At 40.3% G+C, this 24,222-nt stretch overlaps 1 protein-coding gene across 3 annotated transcripts; it reads left to right on the top strand.

Moving 5' to 3' along the window:
* Positions 1 to 119: 119 nt before the first annotated feature.
* inpp5d (inositol polyphosphate-5-phosphatase D) lies at positions 120 to 23,873 on the top strand. Of its 3 annotated transcripts, none has more exons than XM_054790563.1 (28): positions 120 to 264; positions 443 to 756; positions 846 to 909; positions 1,863 to 1,998; positions 2,069 to 2,213; positions 3,068 to 3,208; positions 3,303 to 3,393; positions 3,470 to 3,547; positions 3,627 to 3,704; positions 3,773 to 3,896; positions 5,681 to 5,787; positions 5,862 to 5,964; positions 6,034 to 6,230; positions 6,303 to 6,420; positions 6,496 to 6,592; positions 11,743 to 11,881; positions 11,972 to 12,080; positions 12,169 to 12,257; positions 12,482 to 12,563; positions 15,925 to 16,014; positions 16,096 to 16,206; positions 16,697 to 16,776; positions 18,621 to 18,708; positions 18,781 to 18,927; positions 19,004 to 19,058; positions 19,135 to 19,314; positions 21,038 to 21,453; positions 22,076 to 23,873. In XM_054790563.1, exons 2-28 carry the CDS (start codon positions 617 to 619, stop codon positions 22,114 to 22,116), a joined length of 3,246 nt encoding a protein of 1,081 aa, XP_054646538.1. In that variant the 5' UTR covers positions 120 to 264; positions 443 to 616; the 3' UTR covers positions 22,117 to 23,873. The 3 variants fall into 3 exon arrangements, with proteins under 3 accessions (XP_054646538.1, XP_054646541.1, XP_054646539.1); XM_054790564.1 differs by having other exon boundaries at positions 134 to 264; positions 616 to 756; XM_054790566.1 differs by lacking the exon at positions 3,627 to 3,704 and having other exon boundaries at positions 126 to 756.
* The last annotated feature ends 349 nt before the right edge of the window (positions 23,874 to 24,222 follow it).

The raw sequence follows: 24,222 nt of genomic DNA, 5'->3' as shown, positions 1-24,222 counted from the left end.
TGTGAAAGTGACAAAGCTATTTAAAGTTCGAGGCTTGTCACTCACACATCTCTTTTTGAGTCACGTGACCCGTGTTGTGGTTTACATTTTCCTCCTATTTCTGCAACATTTCCTGTCCACTGCACGTAAATGGCGAGCTGTTGTAAATGTGTGCTTCCTGATTATTATTTAAATGCGTGTCATGTCATTACATGGGAATCGGACCACTGTTTACTTTAATGTAACATCAGGTACAAGAAGACATCCAATGGAATGATAGCTAAGGTATTGTATTGATTCAATGAGTCATTTCTTTCTTTGCAATTCGGTACTTCCTTTTTTTTGAGCCTCTGGTTCTATATGGGCAAACTAGACAACAGAAATAGCAGCTGTAAACGCAAATTCTGAGAAGCAACGATTAAGCTGATGAGAATGAAGTTCAAGTCTGCATATTCGTCGACAGCTGGATCTGTGATACCCTGTATATCCGGCATATCGGGGGCCCTCCTCTCTCTTCAAATGAGGAAGTGAGAATGAAAGACTGGACTTGTGAAAGATGAACAAAAAAATCGTCAGTAAATGTGACACTTGTTGAAGAGTAGATGCAAAACTCTTGAGGTCTTCACTGCTGGGCAGGATGCAGAGTTGCCAGGCTTGGTGCCACGGCAATATAACTCGATCCGAGACAGAGGATCTCCTCTCCAAAGCAGGCAGAGATGGAAGCTTCCTCATTCGTGACAGTGAGTCCATACAAGGAGCGTTTGCCCTGTGTGTTTTGTAAGTACTTCAATAACCTTCACAAACATGAAACTTTAGCAACCATGAAGTGTGTCAAATAATGCAAATCGTTGCCATGTTAACCGCAGATTCCAGAAATGTGTGTACACATACAGAATCCTGTCGAATGAGGACAAGAAGCTCTCAGTCCAGGTGGGTTTGGCCTTTGCTGTCAAGTCAATCAATGTACTTGTGTGTTGACTCATGAGTCCGCATTCACAACCGACACTGTCCAATAAACATCTAGAGGAGACTCTGAAAGGCTCATTAACTGGGTTGTTGACAAATGGGAGTAGAGATGGCACGGACAGACTGGATCGCACCAGAACAATGACAGCAGGGCAGGACCGTACAGGCTGTTAAATAGGAGCGATGGAGACTAATGAGACCAGGTGAAACTGAAGACTGTAACCTGGAGGAAGACATGCAGACAATCCTGAAAGAAGTAGTCGCAAGGACAATGTTAAAAAAAAAGTTGCTGTGGAATGAGTTGGGAGTGAAGTTCTGCCTCAGGTGGAAGAGTTCAAGTATCTTAAGTTCACTTGTTCACAAGCGCTAGAAAGACGCATCCTGACATTGACAGCAGGATCGAAGAGTGCATCCTGACATTGATGACTGGATCGGCAGAGTAAGCCGCTACAGTCGCCGTATTTGAACTGTCGTGGTGAAAAGAAGTGATCCTGAGGGCAAAGCTCTCAATTTCTAGCTAGGTTCTAGCTTTGGGTACTGCCTGAAAGGACACGATTGCAGGCTCAAACAGTCAAAATGAACTGGATGTTCACGTTTATACTTCATCAGGAAGAGATTCAAAGTAGAACTGCTGTTTCCCCACAAGAAAGGAGAACTCTGAGGTGTCTCTAGGATCACCGGAGAGGTGCTCCAAGTAATTGATAGGAGGTCTCTGGGTAAAGCTAGGATGACCTCATGCCTTTGTATCCCGCCGATGGAACTAGGGGAAGTGGCAAGAGATAGGCAAGTCCGAACATCTCGACAAACCTGACCTGGGTAGGTGGAAGAAAATGGATGGTGGTTCAGTCGTTGACAACGCAAAAGTTCAAGAAAGACAAAACATAATTTTGTCACTCATGACACAATCTTTCCTGCAGGCATCAGAGGGAGTTCCTATCAGGTTCTTCTCCATGCTGCCAGAGCTGGTGGAGGCATACCACAACCCCAACATGGGCCTTGTTACGCACCTGCAGTACGCCATCCAAAGAGAGGAGGAGCCAGAGGAGGAGCCAGGTAGAGGAGCCTCTAAACATCAAGCGTCGATGTGGCGCAACAGTCACTCTAAACATGATTTGTCCTCCAGAATCCAACAATCCTCCACCACAGCTTCCGCCGAGAAACCTCCCAGCCATCGAGGTGAAAGATGATGACATCAAATCGTGTGAGCAAGGCCACAAAGGCCTGTCAGACACCTTCCTGATGAGGCTGCAGCACATGGACATGTCAATGTATGCTTAACCTGAAGCACTAGCTTAGTTCTACATCAGGGGTGTCCAAAGTGTGGCCCGGCGGCCATTTGCGGCCCGCGGCTGCGATTTTATCGGCCCGCAGCACAGTCCCAAAATGTAACTTAACAAGGAAACTTTAAAAAAAAAACAACAGCGGCAAAAATGGGAAAATCAATCCAAAGTCGAAATATTAAGAGAAGAGTTGTAATCTAGCAAGGACAAAAAGCCATACTTTCACAAGAATAAAGGAATAGTATGAGGAAAAATGTCATTTTAGTAGCATGAAGTTGAAATATTAAAGAAAAAAGGTTTTGTTTTTTTTAAACGTCAAAAACAATGACTAAAGTTGTAGTTTTTGAAACTTAAGTTGGGTGCAAATTTATAACATGGGAATAAAGTCAAAATATTAGGAGAAGAAAAATAAACAAGAAGAAAGTTGAAATATTTGGAAAATTATACAAAAAAAACAAAAGCAGAAATTTTACCAGAATAAAGTCAAAATATTAAGAGAAAAAAATTGAGAGAGCATTTGCAATTTCATGGGAATAAACTTGTAAAATGAGGAAAAATATCATTTTAGTAACAATGTTGAAATGAGGAAAGCTGAAATGAAATATTTGGAAAATTTAAAAAAAACAGCAGAAATGGAAAAAAACAGTTGTAATTTTATGGGAATAAAGTCATCATCGAATGAAGAACAAAAGTCACAATTTTACAAGAATAAACTGTATTACTTCAAGCTCAAACTTCATTTTTAGTAGTAGGAAAAGTTTGGACACCCCTGTTGTACATGATCCACCATACACAAGGCGATCCTTGCTCAGGGGATACGTGTGATTCATTTCAAATTGCAGGATAGTGGAGGAGCAACAAACGCTCATTCTGGACTACTTCAGGACTTCAATTTGTCTGGATGCTGAACAAGTACAGAACGGGAACCTCAGCCTCCCTGGTCTCAAGAAGCTCACTGTGGCAATCTGCAAGAACCTAATAAGGTATGCTAAGCCACCAACAGCATTTCACAAAATCCATGTATCATGTCACGTACCACCAAATAATCAGACGTCTTCATCCTTTCTGGTGAGGTAGTGAAATTTCCCGTGTCCTACCTGCTCTGGAGGTTTGCCAGAGAACATTGGACCAGCAGCTCTCACCAGGGATTGGACCACATCCAAAACAAGTGGGTGGAATGCTGGATCCTTCACTTGCTGCTCAATTCAGAAGGAAAACTCATTAACGGGTGTTTTTGTTTCCAGATTTCTGCAGATCCTGGCCACCCTGTGTCCTTCAGGCTTGAGCAACTGACTAAACTTCTCTACTCCATAGAGGACAAGGTAGGTTCCATTGCTCATTCTTAGTCTGATGTGAGCTCACAGCAGTCTGTCAGTTCATGGACCCCTACGATCCTTCCAGACTAAAAACGCTGTATTTGAATCTGTGGGCTATGACGGAGGCCACAGAAAGTCCATCATCCCACCTGTTGTCTTTGAGGTAACCTTGTTAGAAAATAAAAGTACTGGCTGCATTGTCGTTCATTTTGATCATCTGTCACATGGAAGGTCAAGCAAGAATCTCTTGGAATTCCTACAAAGATGTTTATGAAAGTGGACGTGGAGGGCGGGAAGCTTCACTTCAAGAAGTTAAAGGATGGACCCGACGACAAATACTTTGTACACAATAAAAGTAAGGACTCGTTTTTTGGGATCCACTTGCACTTTGTTCGTTGACTTGATTCCCAGATTTGGAACAAATATCCGACCCAGGGCGCAAAATCCAACATGAAGAGGTGTTGCTTTGCATATTCCCCAGGTTTTGGTCAGGAAATTCCAACTTCCAAATTGTCAGTGTGACGTTAGTATGCTAATATGCTAATACTGTAATCCCTCACTACTTTGCGCTTCGAATTTTGCAGTTTCATTCTATTGCTGTTTTTCAGAAATATATGAATAAATCATCCAGCTGTTTTGTGGTTGAATATGGCCTACTGTTAGTAAAAAGGATTTCATATTTAAGCACATTTTACGTATTGTCAAGCATAAAATCCAAATATAAGGCATTCAGAAGAAGCATTCAAAGACATTGTGATGATATGTAATGTTCTACACTGGTCACTAGGGGTCAGTAATGTTGCATTAATGTTGAGACACAGAAGCACCAGACTTGATTGCCGGAACAACAGGCTCTTATTGCAGGTTTGAATGGTCTCACAACAGGCACAATAATCCCTAACATGAGCTACCGTTGCGGCTGTAGCATCAACTCTGAAGCCCCAACGTCACTTCCAGTCCGCCCCCACTCAGCTCCCCTTGCACCAGAACACATTTAGAGCAACACACACGGGCACAAGTCTTACAGTAAATGTCTTATTTCTCTTTCTCTAATTATGTCTACTATATTGAGTAATACAGGTGTAAAGGTGACTATAGGGGTGTCTAGAGGGCTCCAATAATGTTAAAAAACACATATAGAAGGCTGTAAACAGGTTTTCTGTGCTCTAACTACGAAAATATTTTATTTCTAAATAAGGAATCCTACTTTGTGGAAATTGACTTATGACGGTCGGGTCTGGAACCAATTAACTGGGATAAATGAGGGGTTACCATATCGTGGTACCTCAGCTTTCGTCTTTCCATAGGAAAATCCAATGAATCCGTTCCAGACACCCAGAAATATGAACAAAAAACGTATGTTATAGAGCATGATTAGATTTTTACATGCAGAAACAAAGCAAAATACATATAAATGACAAATTAGATACATAATTGGACATTTAACATCACATTTACCTTTATTGAAGACTCTTTTTTTCTTTTAGAGCTGTATACTTGCTTACTTGGACTTTATTTTACACTTCAGCAGCATCGCTCTCTGTCATGTGTCTCCCTTAAACCATTCCCCCTGTAACCCGTGTGGAAGGGTCCTACCTTTACATTACAGTTCTATTGAAACAGACGCTGCCTTCGTACTTTGCTATGAGTTCTTTCTTAAATTCAATAGTGTTTGTCGCCTTCTTTAGCCAAGTTCTGGCACTTTTCTTCTACTTTTTTGCAGCCGTATTCAATAAAAAAAACATTTAGCATATACAGTGTGCTTGAACGCCTCATCAGCGCAGGGCTCACATTTGCTTACTATGAGGAAGAAAAGAGACAGATACAGAGTTGTTCATGGTACTGTGTGTGTTATATGAACAAATAAACCACACACACACACACACACACATAATAAAAATGATTAAACAACTCCCTGGTTGGAATCTGTCTGTAGTGTCCCAACAATAAAAGAACCGCTATCCATTCTTCACAGAGAGCCAGCAACGCGTGGATGCTTTGTCTGTTTGGTCGTTGTAGGGGACATATTTTTGGCAGCAATTTTTGTCAAAACTGTACGTACGAAAGTGTCTGGATTCCTGCGGTCACGTACTTTTGGCTGATGTGACCAAGTGGCACGTTTTGTGATCCTCCCAACAGTCCGGCAGTTGGTGAAATCCCAGAAAATGCAGGCCAAGCTCGTCATCGTGGTGGAAACTGAGAAAGAGAAGATCTTGCGCAAGGAGTTTGTCTTTGACAACGCAAAGGTGACCATTCCCGTGGCTTGCATTTTAGAAGGTGTATTTTTTTTGTTTTTTAATGTTCTTCTGCGTCACACCAGAAAAGGGAAGGCTTCTGTCAGCTCCTTCAACAAATGAAGAACAAACACTCGGAAAAACCCGAACCGGACATGATCACGGTCTTTATCGGCACCTGGAACATGGGTAGGAATATCCAACTCTCGCCAGATTCAACTCCACAAATCATGCAGGACTTTTTCCATGAACTTGCAGGAAATGCCAGTCCCCCCCACAACACAAACTCCTGGTTCCAGTGCAAAGGCCAAGGCCAGACCCAGGATGACACAGCTGATCACATCCCGCATGATATTTATGTCATCGGGACCCAGGAGGACCCTCTGGGCGAGAGGGAGTGGGTGGACACGGTGAAAAGCGTCTTGAGGAACATCACAAACATCAGCTTCAAACAAGTGAGCATTCTGACATTTCAGGAGCTGCTCCGCATCCTCACGCATCACTCCTAAAGTTTTCCCACCTGGCAGGTAGCCATCCACACGCTGTGGAATATCAGGATCGTGGTGCTCGCCAAGCCCGAGCATGAGAACAGGATCTCGCACGTTTTCTCCGACAGCGTCAAGACGGGGATAGCCAACACTTTGGGTACGCGGCTGCACTTGTCAACACATACTGTAGCCTGATGTGCATGAGTGCTGACTATAAGATTTGATTTTTCAGGAAACAAGGGAGCGGTGGGCGTGTCTTTCATGTTCAATGGAACATCCTTCGGATTTGTCAACAGTCACTTGACGTCAGGAAGTGAGAAGAAACTCAGGTGGGCAGGACATGTCATGTTCTAATCCCATCATGTTGTGGTGGTACCATTATTGGTAGTACCATTAAAGGTGCTGACTTTGTCAAATTATGCTCTTCTGTTCCTGAAGCGCTGCACACACAAGGGTGAAAATGTGTGAACACATGCACCTCTGGGGCTGTTATTTCATGTCTAGAGGGCTCTAATAATGTTAAAATCCTTATTTAGGAGCCGTAAACAGGTTTTCTATACTCTAACTACAAAAATATTCCATTCGTAAATAAGGAATCCTACTTTGCGGAAATTCACTTATCCTGGTTAACAGCGATAAACAAGGGATTACTGTAAACTCGTTGTTGTTGCCCCAATATGGATTTATTTTTTACCAAATTGATTTATTCTTTTGTTATGCACGCTGCATATTAAAATATAGTATAGATAGTAGTAGTATAGTATACAGCAGTGTTTCTCAACTAGTGAATTTTGGGTCACAGATCCATTTTCAGTGGGTCGCGGGGTCATTGCCAAAGCAAAAAAAATGTAATGATGTCTGGACGTGTGATGTCCATGAACCCACCTTGCCATGTTTATGGGTGACTTTTTGTAAGAAAATTGGAAGAATTTATATTTTGCACTGTTGGATGTTAAGGAGGTTCTAAGTAGAGTTTCAAAATGCAAAAAGAAGAAATGGGAGTGAGACAAAATAATTTTTGAGTAAGCCATTTATGGCAAACAAGCATTCAAGTGAAATAGGCTGTTCATCAGCTGATCAAAAATTTAAGACCATAGCTCAGAACCCCTCAAAACCCCCTTAAAATAGGAATAAAATGTTCAAAAAAGGAGTCAGTAATGAGTAGTCGTTCTTCTTAATCAGCTGAAAAATTGGTTTGGGCATGCTTTATGCCAGTGTTTCCAGCAGGCTAGTGGGAATGTTCTTCCAGGTGGTGAAGATGGCTTCATGGAGGGCATCCACTGCCTGGTTCTGATGTCTGTTTTTGTAAACTTCCCTTGCCATCCATCCCCAAACGTTCTCAACTGGACTTATATCAGGGGAACACGCAGGATGATCCAAAAGAGTGAGCTTATTCCTCTGGAAGAAGTCCTTTGTCAGGCAGGCATTGTGAAGTGCAGCGTTGTCCTGTTAAAAAAGTCATTACCACACAGACGAGGGCCTTCAGTCATGAGGGATGCCCCCTGCAACATCTCCACATAGCCAGCTGCCGTTTGACGCCCCTGCACTTCCATTAAAGTATCATGATGGCGCCCCCTCCACTGTGCCGTGTGGAAAACATGTGGGATCTCTTTGCATGGCAGTAACATTGGAAGCCATCAAGACCATAACAGCATCAAGGTTACATTTTTTGTCATCAGAGAATAAAACTTTCTTCCACCTTTCAATGTCCCATGTTTGGTGCTCTGCTGCAAATTCCAAACGGGCAATTTTGTGGCGTTGAAGGAGACGAGGCCTTTGAATACTTTGGAGACCCTTCTCTCGCAGATGGCGTCCGATGGTCATTGGACAGCACTCTGCACCAGTAAAATCCTTCATTTGGGCCGAGGATGGTCCCGGGTCTTGACGAACAGTCAATGGGATCCTCCGGCTCAGGGCCGGTGACATTTTTTTGGGTCTACAACGTGACTTTTTGTTCCACAACACTCAGGATGTTTGAAGAAGTTTCAAATGACTGTCTTGCTGCGTCCAACCCTAGCAGCAATGGCGCGAAGCCTTGCTTATGCAGCTCAACAATCCCACTGCGTTCAAAGACAAAAAGCTTTTTTGCCTTTGTCATGAAGAGATCATGACAGTGTGAGTACCTGACACAAAATGACATTGAATCCACATTTTTGCAAACCTTGGATCAGCTGAGGAACAACCTATTTCATTTTAATGCTTGTTTGCAATAAATTGCTTCCTCTGATTTTTGTCTCACTTCCATTTCTTCTTTTTGCATTTTGAAGCATTACTTTGAACCTCCTTAAGATCCAACAGTGCGAAATGTAAATTCTTGCCATGTTTCAGCTGATTTGAAGATTTTGATCAGTAGTGTATCTACTGGAGAAGAGCACAGCATAAAGCGAACGCTCACGCTGTGTTGCATGGGGTCATTTTGTCCACATTGAAGACTAGTAGGCACAGTACTATAATACTGTTTATTGCCCAATTTGATTTATTGCCCCAGGCAGAGGGGTGGTCTACAGAAGAAATGGTCCTCCTATTATTATTAAACTTACCTATTGAGTGTTGAATCAGAGCAACTGGACTCACTTGATTTTTTTTTTTAACTTCTTGTTTCACTTCTCATCCAGGTCCATGCGCAAACGCTCTGATTCAACTTCGCAGACATAAAATGTACTGAAAACCTTTATACACTTTTTTCTAATAATTTTTGAATTTATGGCTAAAAACGTGTTGTTGCTGAACCGATCATGAAACTTGTTTGGTGCAGGCACACTGTTATTTTGCACTACCGTTTGCAACTGGCTCAAAATGACACCGCCAGCTCTTAGCAAAGGCTCCTGCACATGTATGTGTTACCTGGGGTGCAGGCGGGATATAATGCTTGCAACACCTTCAAAAGTTAGCACCCTCTAGGCCAAAGGTGTCCAAAGCACGGCCCGGGGGCCGTAGCTTTTTTTTTTGTAAAAATTGTAGAAATTAAATTAAACAAACAATGGAAAAAAAGAGCAGTAATTTTACAAGAATAAAGCCCAAATATTAAGGGAGTACAGACATAATATTGTGAGAAACAATAGCGTGAAAGTGAAAAAAAAGTCAAAGAAAAAGTTGCAATTTTTGGAAAATTAAGTTAGGAAAAACTTTCTATTACAATAATAAAGTCGAAGTATAAAGAATAAAGGGATAATATTATGAAAAGAACTGTACAAGAAGAACATTTTTATATTTGTAAAAAAATAAAGAGCAAAAAAGTGTAATGTAAGGATGAAAATTTCATACTGCTACACTTTGTCACTGATAACCAAGAAGCTGAGAGGCAGGCTGTTTTTTTTTTTTAAATATAAAAAAACGTCTCGGCATATTGACAAGGGTTGCTTTAATAAAATTTAACAGTGGCCCTCAGTATGCGGCCCTTGGTGGAAAAAGTTTGGCCAGTCCAATCCAATCCAATCCACTTTATTTATACAGCACATTTTATAAACACTGTTTCCAAAGTGCTGCACAGACTAGGAAAACCATAAATAATAAGTAAATAAAGGAATGTAAATGTAAATAATAAGTAAAAATTACGACAATAAAAACTAAAAGATCAAATAGAAACAAAGAAACGTACTACAATAAAATATTTAAAACAAGAAATCGAAACAATAAAAGCCAAAAGTCCAAGAAGTAGGTAAAAAATAAATAAGTAAATTTAATTTAAAAACTAAAATAAATAGAACCAATAAAAACTTAAAAAATAATAAAAGACACAGAGGACCACACGACTCACGCCGAGTTAAAAGCCAGAGAATAAAAGTGGGTTTTAAGACGAGACTTAAAGCTTTCGATTGTGGGGGCCGTTTTTACATGAGAGGGGAGAGTGTTCCACAGCTTTGGGCCGACTACAGAAAAGGCCCGGTCTCCCCTGGTCTTAAGTCTGGTCTTAGGCACCACCAGTTGGAGCTGGCCTTCGGACCTCAATGTGCGCGCTGGAGTGTAAATTTGGATGAGGTCCGAGATGTACTGAACGCCTTAAAAACAAACAATAAAATCTTAAAATCAATTCTAAAACGCACAGGCAACCAGTGCAGGGAAGCTAAAATTGGGGTAATATGCTCCCTCTTTTTGGTTCCTGTTAAAAGCCGTGCTGCAGAGTTCTGGACTAACTGTAAGCGAGAGAGTAATTTATGGTTTGTTCCAGAGTAAAGAGCATTACAGTAGTCCAGACGTGACGAGATAGAAGCTTGCATGGCTTGTTCGAAATGTTGCAATGATAAAAATGATTTGACTTTGGATAAAAGCCGAAGATGATAAAAACAAGATTTTACAACGGCATTGATTTGTCTATTAAGTTTAAAATCACTTTCTATTATAACGCCAAGGCTGGTGGCTGTGGGACTGACATGGTTTTTCATGGGACCCAAGTCCAAGTGGGGGTCATTATTATTAAGGATGATAACTTCTGTCTTCCCCTCATTGAGCTTTAAAAAATTTTGAGCCAACCAGAACTTGACGTCACTTAAGCACTCAAGAAGGGGTGTCAGGGGGGCATGGTCATTTCTTGTAATCGGTAAATAGATCTGGCAGTCATCAGCATAAAAGTGATAGGAGATGCCATGCTTTCTAAAAATTGTGCTAACTGGCATTAGGTACAGAACAAATAGGATGGGCCCCAGGATTGATCTCTGGGGGACTCCGCATTCAAGGGGGGTAGTAGATGATGTGAAGTCACCAAGTCCCACAGTAAGGCATCTCCCTGACAAGTATGACCTAAACCAATCAAGGGCAGTCCCCCTGACACCCACACAGTTTTCCAAGCGAGATAAAAGAATAGTGTGGTCCACTGTGTCGAAGGCAGCAGTCAGGTCTAAAAGCACTAAAATGGCTGAACCACCAGTATCAGTCATTAAAAACAGGTCATTAAAAACCTTTCAAAGTGCAGACTCAGTGCTATGAAAGGCCCTGTAACCTGACTGGAAGGTGTCCAAAATCCCATTTTCATCTAAAAAAGGCTGCATCTGTGCAAGAACACTTCTTTCTAAAATCTTTGAGATAAAAGGTAGTTTAGAAATGGGCCGATAATTTGATAAAATCGAAGGATCAAGACCTGTTTTTTTAAGCAAAGGTTCAACAGCAGCCTTTTTACATAAGGAAGGAACAATACCAGAGGACAGGCTGCTGTTGATGATATTGCACACATAGGGGCCAATAGTTGCCCACACCTCCCTAAAAAAGCGAGGGGGGACTGGCCACCACTGGTCTAAGCAGACACATAACTGTTGTATTTCCATTTAAAATTTCAATCAATTGATGTGATTTATTCAATAAATAAGATATTTGTGAAGTTTACGTGCAATTTGTGTCCGGCAGCCAAATCAGTTGAGAACCACCGGTATGCGGTATAGTGTCATTGGGGTCCAAATGTGATGTTTTCAGTGTGCAGTGTTTAAAAGTGAAACTAAAACTACTATTTTCTGAAATCTAACGTGCTGTACATTTCTTGTCTGTGTAGGCGTAACCAAAACTACTTGAACATTTTGCGATTTCTAAATCTGGGCGATAAGAAGCTGAATCCGTTTGACATCACCCATCGCTTCACACACCTCTTCTGGCTGGGTGACCTCAACTACCGCCTTGACTTGCCAAATACGGTAAAGTGCCAAGTATCGTACAGATCCTGCTTTTCCAGGTTTTTGCAGTAGAAAAGGTAGTGTTTACTGCACATGTTCCCCCCCTCTAAGGAAGCCGAGTACATTGTGTCAAAGATCAAGCAGCAGCAGTACCAGGACCTCCTCTGCAGAGACCAGCTCACCATGGAGAGGAACGACCAAAAGGTCTTCTTGCACTTTGGTACGCCCGGACACGGCAGGCTTTGCTCATGTATGACCTCAACTATTCCAAATATTGTCCACACGTCTCTCTCTGTTTTGGATTGTAGCCGAGGAGGAGATCACATTTGCGCCGACGTACCGCTTTGAACGCTACACACGAGACAAGTACGCCTACACAAAGGCCAAAGCCACTGGGGTATGCTTGTGTTTTGTCAGATGTCTTCACCCAACCCTCCCCCTCTTCCTAGTGCCCCATTTAAGCCATCAGGAAGTGCTTGTAGAGTGGAACCTGTTTAAGTTGGTCCTGCTTATGTTGACAACCATCAACATCAACATAAAACAACAAGGGCCAAACTTTAAAGCTTAATCTGACCAGTGAGTGATAATAAATATGGGGTGCGGTATGATGAAATGTTGCAGACTAAATATAATTTGCCGTCATGGTGCGATCGCATCCTGTGGAAGTCCTACCCTCTGGTCCATGTCGTCTGCCAGGCGTATGGTGAGTCATTTCCTGTTCCTGTTTTTTTGTTTTTTGCGATACTTTATACTTTCTCAACCACTTTTTAGTCAAGTACCCCATGTGGAAGTTTTTGTGATACTCTCTAACTGCAGGAGAGCATTTTTGGTTGAAAAAAAATGTAAACAAATGTTTAAAATGTAAAAATGTAAATATATGATAATACACACATGTACACATTTTATCTATATTATTATGTTTAAATTAAGAAATATATTTAACTATACATATTTATATATTATTTAAATATATTTTATTTACACATATTTTTCTATATATAATTTAAATATATATTTCAAATATATTTGTATTGTAATTGTAAAAATGATGTAGAATTTTTAGATATCGATATTTAAATATAAACACACACTCATATATATGTAATTATATATTTAAATGTAATAATAATATAGCTTCATATATAGATTTATATTTAATTCCATATATTTAAATAATATTGATATCTTAAAATTATATACCGTATATATAATGATTTTTATACTATATATATCATTTTTACAATGTATATTTACATACATATGAAAAAGCGTTTTCCCCCTCCCTGATTTCTTATTTTTTTGCTTGTTTGTCACACATAAATGCTTCAGCTCATCAAACAAATTTAAATATCACTCAATGACAACACAACTGCAGTTTTTAAATTAAACTTTTTATTATTAAGGAAGAAAAAAGCCCAAACCTACATGGCCCTGTATAAAAAAGTGATTGCCCCCCTGTTAAAACATAACTTAATTGAGATCTATCAGTCTGGAAAAGGCTATAAAGTCATTTCTAAAGCTTTGGGACTCCAACAAACCACAGTAAGAGCCATTAGCCACAAATGGTGAAAACATGGAACAGTAGTAAACCTTCCCAAGAGTGGCCGGCCAACCAAAATGACCCCAAGAGCGCAGCAAAGACTCATCCAAGAGGTCACAAAAACCCCCACAACAACATCCAAAGAACTGCAGGCCTCACTTGCCTCAGTTAAGGTCAGTGGGCCTCATTCACTAAACGTTCTTACGCACAAATGTGTTCTTAAAGCCTTCTTACGAAGATTTTTGGAATTCACGAAACGTGTTTTTAACTCACAGTTCTTAGATCTAAGAACAAATTCTACGAACGCTCAGGAGGACTCTTACGCACAAGCAAAGCTTGCACTTTCAATGCGCAATCGCCCTCATGATGGATTTTGCAACCTGATCCCAAAAAATGTAGTGCAAATAAAATATCCCAACAACTATTTATCATCAAAACAACTAAAATATACTGCATGGATAAATATATATTCAAATCCCAATTCATCAAAAAAAGTAGCTGGCTGGACGTGCGCTGCGCAGAGAGAGAATGTAAAGGAACCATGAGATTTATTTACTGAAAGCGACGAATATTTGATGTCCCGCTTCAGGCTTCAGGCTTCCCTCTCTGTTCTTGCAGGTGTGCAGGATCATCAGAATAACATCGCAATGAAACGTGGTGTGTCTATTGCGCACGTAGCACCCCCAGATAACGACATGCGCCCCCAGCCACGTCTTGAGCCAGAGCACGGGGCTGCTGTATTAATTAGGCAACGTCTTATCAAATGTAACCACAGAAAAAATTAATTGTCACACACAAACTATGTATTTTGACTTTATTTTTCCATCATGATTGTGTAAATATTTTCTACAGTTTCCGAAATGGTTTGGTTTCTGATTGATGGCCCGCCTCCCGTTTCCTCCAGATCTCTCCGGTGCAGTCCAATCTTTTTTTTTTTGTCTATTTTAAGTCAAAACACTTCTTTTTAACCTCTGCGGTGGTACGTTTCTCCGTGGAAACGGCATTTATGTGCTCCATGCCGACTCTTTTTGGATGGCCTGATGACCGGTGGATACACGTGAAAATAAGGTGGTCTTGTGTTCGGTCACTCCTTGTAAAAGCACCTCTATTTCAGTAGAACTGAAGTTTTTCTGCTCCTCAGTCTTGCCCTTGCGCGTTGCCATCTCCGCCTCCAGCTGCCTGTTGCACACGGCACATTTTTGACCTTATATAGGAAATAATAGGCGGTGACCTATGCAAATTAGGGCTCACATGCACGGGCATCGCAGTTGGCATTCATCAACCTAAGAACACCGGTGCGAACGATTATCCCTACTTAAGAACGTGTCGTGAATGTGGCGCAGTTTCCAACCCGCGCCTTCTTAACTACAGTTCTTAAGAAGACTTTTAAGAAGATGTTCGTGAATGAGGCCCAGTGTTCATGACTCCACCATAAGAAAGACACTGGGCAAAAACGACCTGCATGGCAGAGTTCCAAGACCAAAACCACCGCTGAACAAAAAGAACATTAAGGCTCGTCTCAATTTTGTCAGAAAACATCTTGGTGATCCCCAAGACCTTTGGGAAAATACTGACGATACAAATGTTGAACTTTTTGGAATGTGTGTGTCCCATTACATCTGGTGTAAAAGTAACGCAGCATTTCAGAAAAACATCATACCAACAGTACAGTAAAATATGGTGGTGGTAGTGCGATGGTCTGGGGCTGTTTTGCTGCTTCAGAACCTGGAAGACTTGCTGTGATAAATGGAACCATGAATTCTGCTGTTTACCAAAAAATCCTGAAGAAGAATGTCCAGACATTTTTTCGTGACCTCAAGCTGAAACCAACTTGGGTTGTGCAGCAGGACAATGATCCAAAACACACCAGCAAGTCCACCTCTGAATGGCTGAAGAAAAACAAAATGAAGACTTTGGAGTGGCCTAGTCAAAGTCCTGACTTGAATCCTATTGAGATGCTGTGGCATGACCTTAAAAAGGCGCTTCATGCTGGGAAACCCTCCAATGTGGCTGAATGACAACAATTCTGCAAAGACGAGTGGGACAAAATTCCTCCACAGCGCTGTAAGAGCAAGTTATCACAAATGCTTGATTGCAGTTGTTGATGCTAAGGGTGGACCAACCAGTTATTAGGTTTAGGGGGCAATCACTTTTTCAACAGGGCCATGTAGCTTTGGATTTTTTTCCCCCTTTAATAATAAAAAGTTTTATTTAAAAACTGCATTTTGTGTTCAGTTGTGTTGTCATTGACTAGTATTTAAATGTCTGATGATCTGAAACATGTAAGTGTGATAAAAATAAGAAATCAGGAAGGGTGCAAACACTTTTTGCCACGACTGTATGGTTAGGTGAATATGAACACCATATGAATATGAATGCATATACTGTACATATAAATAACAATATAAATATATATGAATTTGAGTCCTATAATTACAATATACAGTACATATTTTTTAGAATTTGAATGCTATAATTATTAAGTGTTGAATGCCTACCAACCACTGACTGTTTCGACTGACAGGGTGTACTAACGACATCATGACAAGTGACCACTCACCAGTGTTTGCCTCGTTTGAAGTGGGAGTGGCCTCACAGTTTGTCTCTAAGCGAGGTACGTTTGCCTCGTACGCCTCGTTTGCAGACCCTCCAACAAAACTGCTGATGAATTGATTTTTTCTCCCCCAATGCTCAGATCCAAACAGCGCACCTCAAGGTGGAATACAGATCATGAACTGTAAAGCCACCCTGTTGACTAAGTCAAGGACAAAGTTCTTCATTGAATATCACTCCAGCTGCTTGGAAAGTAAGTAGCAGTTAAATGGAACATCTAAAGTTGAACAGGATGCATTCCAGGATGTTTGTTTGTATTTGGAAACAAATGTTCTCACTGGAAAGTTAATTGAAATAGTCCTGGGTAAATCTGTCACCAACAATCGTGTTTGTTAGCCGTCCAGGCAATGTTTTAACTTGTGTAAAGACAAGTTAACCAATCTTAACTTCACCCTGAAGTCGAGGGTAATTTTTATTATTTGTATGTGCTTCTGTGTATCTTAATGCCTCTTGTTGAGGCTCTTCCTTCTTTTAGAAGATGTACACAGAAAAAGCCAAAGAAAAAGTCATTTTTAACAAAAGTTTTCTGTAACTTTAGAGGCATTTGTTTCCGGAAGGTTTTGGTCCACATTCCCAATTGTATGACTTCACAGCCATCACACTTGAGATGTTCCATTGTACTTTCATCCCAGCAGCTTTAAAAGGACAAAGCAAAAATGAAATATTTCACAAAACTCCTCCAGAAACTGTTCGGACATGTGAAGGCGAGAACACGGAACACTCGGATGGCTCCATCAAAGTTTGGTTTGGCACCCAAGTCCAGGTAAGATGCACAAAGTATTTACTGTACCTACCCAAGTACCAGTCTACCTACCGTACATACCCAAGTATCTACCATACCTACCCAAGTAGCTACCATACCTACCGTACCAAATACTGTAGCTAGTGTCTACCATACCAAAGTATCTATCACGCCTACTTAAATATCTACTGAACCTACTACTGTACCTATCTACAGTAGCTACCTCCGTATCTACTGCAGTCTACTGTTCTACGGTAATCTACTGTGCCCACCTAAGTATCTGCACACTTACCCAAGTATCAACCATACCTATCTAAGTATCTACTGTAAGCTTCTGTACCTGCCTAAGTATCTACTACACCTACCTAAGTATCTACGTACCTACCTACAGTAAGTATGTACTACTATACTGTAATCTATCGTATCTACCTTTCTACCGATTGTACCTACCTAAATATCTACTGTACCTACCTAAGTATCTACTGTTATCTACCATACCTACCTAACGAGGAAAAGGCTTCTAAGGTTTAAACCCACAGCTCTTAGTCTTGCAAATGAGGTGAAGCCAGGGCCGAGCCAGAACAATAGATGCTAACGAGCCAGTATCAGAGTCGTTCATACCCAACTCAGGGAGCGACACTTCCCTTTTATCGGAGGTGTTAATAGCAGGAAAGGATTATACCACTACTCCGCCCAGGCTTAGTGTAAGGAACCAATAGGAGGAGGGTGTTGGCACACCAATTCCGCCCACTCTTACTGTATTTAAGGCCTAGGCTACCAGCACTTTTAGTTCGCTGACGAAGCTCTTCGGATGAGGAGCAAAATGTCCGACACCTTCACAGAAGTACAGATGACGTCTCAAGAAGCCTTTTCCTCGATGGACAACTCCTGTACGACTGAGAGCCTACACAGACGCATACCTACCTAAGTGTCTCTGTAATCTACCGCACCAACCTAACTATATACCTAAGTATCTCCTGTAATCTACTGAATCAACCTAAGTATATACATAAGTATCTACTGTAATCTACCGCACCTACCGATCTACCGACCATACCTACCTAAGCATCTACCGTACCTACCCATCTACTGTTATCTACCTCATCTATTTGCCCACCGTACCTACCTAAGTATCTAGTACTAGTATCTATGATACTTACATATGTATTTACTGTACCTGTAATCCACTGCATCTACCTATTTACTGATTGTATGTACCTAAGTATAAACTGTACCTAACTAGGTTTCTAATGTAAACTACTGTACCTACCTAAGTTGCTACTGTAAACTACTGCACCTGCCTAAGTATCCACGTACCTAAGTATCCTAAGTATCTACTGTAAGCTGTCACCCCTACCTATCTACCGACCGTACCTACCTAGGCATCTACCGTACCTACCTATCTACTGTAACACATCGCATCTACCTATCTGCCGACCATACCTACCTAATTACCTAGTACTAGTATCTACGCTAGCTAAATAGGTATTTACTGTAACCCACTGCATCTACCTATCTACCGACTGTATCTACCTAAGTGCATAGTAGTAGTATCTACCGTACTTACAGTATCTACATAAGTATCTACTGTAATCTACCGCAACTACCTACTGTAGCTACCTAAGTACCCAGAACAATTATCTGCCATATCTACATAAATATCTCCTGTAATCTACCGCACCTACCTGTCTACCTACCATACTGTACCTGTAGACCTAAGTACCTAGTACAAGTATCTACCATACCTACATAAATATTTACTGTAATCTACTGCCTCTACCGATCGTACCTACCTAAGTATCTACTGTAGTCTACCACACCTACCGAAGTAACAGAGTCTTGGAAGGTTTGTTTGTCTTTTCAAGCTCACTCCAATCATCTCGGACGCCGAGTACCTTTTGGACCAACACATCCTCATCTGTGTGAAGTCCACGGACTCGGACGAGTCGTACGGTAAAGACCCTGAAGACACAGCATCTGCAAAAAGCAGAAAACATAAGGTTCCCTTCTTTGTGCTTCTTCTAGGAGAGGGTTGTGTCGCACTCCGAGCTGCCCAGTTCTGCTACACCGAGTTCCAGGTAGCACTCACACACCACGGCGAGAACACGGGCGTCTTGACCGGCGGCATTCAGCTGCACACCTCTGAAGGCAAACCCACTGAGAAGTTATACGGTTGGTGTCATCTTTTACTGGACGTTTCCTCCAGCTTAGAATGCCTGAAGCATCATGACTTCCTGTTTTCTTCCAGACTTCATCAAAGTGGAGAGAGATGACGCAAAGGGCAAAAGCAGCGAGCCAAACAAGTGAGCCGTTTGTTTTTGCTGTTTCACTCACATTCCTCGTGACTCCCATGAGTGACTTGTCTTGCTTGGCGAACAGGACGTCGGCCGGCCAAGCGCACGCCATATCCAACCCGAGTTACATGGAAGTGTCCTACAGGAGCGACAATGTGGTCGCCAAGGGCTGGAGCTACAGCATGCCGCCCAAAACCCTGCCCATCGCCAGGCAGCCCAGTAAAGACACCAAGAAAAGCCCCACGGGCAAACCCGTAAAACCAGCGTGAGTGACAGTCTCTGGTTTGATACCGACATCAGTAGCTGATGGTCATCGGCAGGAAGACCTAACTCAGCCTTTAGCCACGTTTCCACCTATCAGTACGGTTCAGATTGATAAATCAGGATTGGGTTTTCACCTCAGGATCTGTAACAGCTGCAGCAATGACAGTGTGACTGCCGCCCTCACCAGTGGTGGGCGATACTGCACATTTTTGTATCGATCCGTTATCGAGTAAATCAGGAGTTTCCAAACTTTTTCCAGCGAGGGCCACACCGTGAAAAATGACGACTTTGATATTTTGTAAAGCAACAAATGTACTGTAGATATGCTAAGAAGTTATATATATTTCAAGATAAAATACTTCTCAGTTTGTCATATAGGTGAAAAGCCTATTATTACTCTTTTTTTTTCACATTTTGGCTTCACATTTTAACTTTCCAAATATTTCAACTTTCAATAATCGTTGTAAATTTTCTTCCCGTAATATTTTAGACTTTATTCCCATAATATTATAAGTGTTTCCCAAATGTAATTTTCCATAAATTACAACTTTATTTTGTTTTGTTTCTCATAATATTACGACTTAAAAAAAAATAACATTTTGTCTTGTAAAAATTTCAACTTTTTTCTCATTAGAAAAATACTTTTTTCCTCTTAACAAGAATAAAGTCAAAATACTTTATTAATGTAAAATTACAGCTGTTTTTTCCATTTCTGCTATTTGGACTTGCCAGTCAAGTTCTTGCATATTTTCCTCTTGTACTTGTGATTTATTCCCATAATATTTGGAGTTTTTCCGCCATCTAATTTTCCAAAATGTGCATCTTTATTTATTATATTGTTTGTTTCTCACAATATTATAGCTTTTTTTTAAACAAGTTTTTCTTTAATATTTCAACTTTATGCTTCTAAAATGATGCTGTTTTTCCTCATAATAGTACGACGTTATTTTCGTAAAATTAGGACTTTCTCGCTAGATTACAACTTTTTTTTCTGTTCTTGTAAAATTTTCTTGTAAAATTACTGCTGCTTTTTCCATTTTTACTGTGTTTCTTGTTAAATTATATTTTTAGAATGTGCTGCGGGCCACTAAAAAGACAGCCGCGGGCCACAAATGGCCTCCCTGTTGCACTTTGGACGCTACTGAAGTAAATCCACGGCTACCCTTGCCGATACAGATGCTTTTTGCTTCACATGTTTTGATATCATTGAATGATTATGATTTGAACTCGTTGATCATGATTATAATCCTTATTTTCTGACTTTGTAAACAATAGAACGATACAAGTACAGGGATATTTGTAAAAACAATCACACAACTGACAAATATCCATCTCATCACACTGGTATCGCTCCGATACCACCCCGATATTGATACTATCGATATATTTTTGCTCGACCCGCCCACCCATAGTGCTCACATTTCAGGAAGCATTTTATTAGTAAAGTGAAGTACGGCTATTTAGACAATGATGCCTGTGCACTGATGCATTTTCAGTAGATATGAAATGTATACGCTGTACACTGACTACTCTAAAGTGTATAAAAAACTGACTTTCTACTATTAAAGAGTCCCAAAATATTGTTATCTGTAGCTCTATCAGATCCAAGTGATGTGCGATATGTGTGTGAAAAGTGATACGGTATGGATGGATATTTTGGACCCTTAGGGGGGTGCATATCGTACCGAGACGTACCACATGGTGAAAACTGTGATTGTGTTTAGGGATGTGGAGGCGTCAGAGATGTTTGACAATCCGCTCTACGGATCCACGCGGACAACTCCAAGCCAAGGCAAGGATCAGGAGGCCTCACAGAAGAATCACCTCATGCCCCCGGACCCCATGTTTGGACCAAAGCCACCAGAGGGCCACCCGGTGCCCACCCCTCGCAGCCGGTCCTTCACCTGCTCCGAGTCCAAACCACCTCCCCCGGCCGCCGTGGCCCAGCACAAGAAGCCGGTGGTGCCGTCACGCTCGCAGGGCTGCATGCCGACCGGCCGGCCGCCGCTACCCGCCAAGGCTCGCCCGGGCCCTGCGGAGCTGCAGGCACCCAAACCCAGAGACTACAGGGACAGCTCAGAACTCCCCGGCAAGCAGCAAGCGCCAGCGAGGCCCGGACTGACACAGTCCCAAAAGGACCGTAAGGGAGACCACCTATAGTTCTCAAATCAGTTTGTCAACTTTGTTGGGATCCTTTTCAAATCCATACAAACCAAAATGCATCACAACAAATCATGTGACCTTGCTTTCTTCTCTTATTGGTTGCAAGAATGTAAGCAGGAAGTGACTACTGTAAAACAGCACAAATAAACACAACCTGGTTGCCAACCTTACAAATGACATGGACGATAGATACAGTTTTGGTAGCCATTTGCTATCAAGTAACTGCAGGACCAGGATACTTTTTGCCTTTAATTTGTTAATCATGATTATAAGCATTCTTTTACTTTGGCTTTTGTATCCAATGAGTTATTTTGAGTTGGTAATATAACAATATCTAAATACATGTACTATATATACATGTAACACAACAAAAAACACAAGATATTTATGAAAATAAACATAGAAGAGAACTGAAAAATATCCATCTCATTGCGCCAGGATCAATCAAATTGATATTTGCAGACATCCGCCACCTCTACTGGACAAAGCTAGCAGGCGACAAAGAAAACTACTGTCAATGCTTGTATAATAGCGCATTTATTTACGTGCCTTAAATGTCCAGACAAGTTTGTGGTCTGATTTTGAAATTGTCTTTTCAGCGCATCCTGCCGTTTCCAAAGCAAGCCATTCTGTAAAGTAAAGATCAGCGCAGATGATGCAGCTTCCAGTCTTCTCTCCTCTGATGTGATCAATGTATTTCTGGGCCTTTCCACTGAAGCGGTGCTGTTTGCTTGTGGTAAATCTGAATAAACTTCAAATTCTGTCTCATATCTGATAACACACACATTGGCCGACTCAAAATGTGTATCGGCTCATCTCAGGCAATATTATTATTCTATTATTATAATATGGATATTATTATTTCATTTTTGTTTGTGTTTTCTAAGCCAAGATGACTCATTGAAGTAGCAGGACTGAATGTTACTTTTGGCTTTTCCATTTAAATGATGCAACTTCCTGTGGGCCATGTGATTTAGTATTCCAAATGTTTCAGAGGGGTTAATGTGTCAGCGCAGGGGTGTCCAATTTGTGGGGCGCGGCACATTCTAAAAATATATTTTAACAAGGAATCTAAACCCAAAGAAACAACAGCAAAAATGGAAACATCTGCAGTAATTTTACAAGAATAAAGTCAAAATATTAAGAGAAAAAAAAAGGATGTATTGAAACCGTTGTAATTTTACAAGAATAATGTATTTTTTTTTTATTTTATGAGGAAAAATAACGTTATTTTAGTAGCATAATGTGGAAATATTATTATTTTTTTTAAGTCATAAACAAACAACAAATAAAGTTCAAATTTTTGGAAAATTAGGTTGTGGAAAAAGCTATGTTACAAGAAAAAAGTCAAAATAATATGGGAATAAAGTTATAATATTATAAGAAGAAAATTTACAAGAAGAAAGTTGAAATAGTTGGAAAAAAAACAGTAGCAATGAGAAAAACAATTTTACTGTTAATAATTTTACAAAAGTAAAGTCAAAATATGATGAGAAGGAAGTCATTTTCTGACAAGACGTTGTAATTTTACAAAAATACATTAATAATATGAGGAAAAATAATGTAATTTTAGTACCATGGAGTTGCAATATTAAAGCAAAAATACATTTGTTTTTTTAGTGGCAATATGAGAAACCAACAAAATAAAGTTGCAATTTATAAGAATGAAGTCATAATATCACAAGAAGAAAATATAAATATTTGCAAAATGTAAAAGAAAAATTCAAACCTGGGGAAAAAAAGAGCAAAGAGTGAAGTTCATGCTAATAATGCGCTTTTGCCCCATATCACAAAGCTGAGTTGCAGTTTTTTCTTGACATATATATAACTTCTTAGCATATCTTTACAAAATATCAGTAAAGTTGCATCCTTTCATTTTTCAGTATGTGGCCCTCGCTGGAAAATGTTTGGGCACCCCTGTGTTAGAGACTGACGGGACACGATTCAAGTGAATTTCAACTAAATTGTTCTTGTTTTTTTTAAGAAAAATAAGGCGTAAGTAAATAGGAGTAACACAAATATGTTAAATATATAAATAAGTCTAATTTTAGGAAGCGGGGACAGGCCACAAATGTTATATTTCCAGTTTTCAAGGTAGTTTAAATTAAACGGCATAACTTGTCTTTATTAAATATGCAATCAAATCAATGTGCAGGACACTTTTGCCGAATAAAAACAAATATTTTACAGTTCATTTTATTGTGCTTTTTTACATTATATTTCCTGCGGATGCAAATGGCACCGATTTGTAGAATGGCCCTTCTCTGCTCACTGAAATCATAAAAAAAGACTTTTATTTCTTCACACTCCACTGCTGAATGATATCCCAATGAGGTCTTGCACGAGTGATACTGTGTGTTTGAGATGATTATTGCTGCAATAAATTTAACTACAAGAGATTGTTTGTTTTTATTTTACAACAGCCTAACTGCAGCTTCCATCTGTTGCAAAAAAACTATACACCCACAGAGACACAATCCATAATAAAAATTTTAGGGCTAACTGCAATGACGTACATAAACTACGCTTCATGTGAGAAATTGTCATGCCGAATTTTCATCAAACAATTATTTTTGTTGGTTTTAAAACTGGTGGACTAACTGTAATTAAAGCCTTGAGCATCGACAAAGGTTAATGTGAACTCTGCACATTTTTATCATAAATATAGTAATAAGTAGAATCACCTGGCTTAAATACAGCATCTGAAAGGGAATTGTATCATTTATCTATGCATTCAAAAAGAAAA

The sequence above is a fragment of the Dunckerocampus dactyliophorus genome, chromosome 10 (assembly GCF_027744805.1).
Source record: "Dunckerocampus dactyliophorus isolate RoL2022-P2 chromosome 10, RoL_Ddac_1.1, whole genome shotgun sequence".
NCBI classification, from domain to species: Eukaryota; Metazoa; Chordata; class Actinopteri; order Syngnathiformes; family Syngnathidae; genus Dunckerocampus; species Dunckerocampus dactyliophorus.
This window is presented reverse-complemented; position numbering and strand designations above follow the sequence as displayed.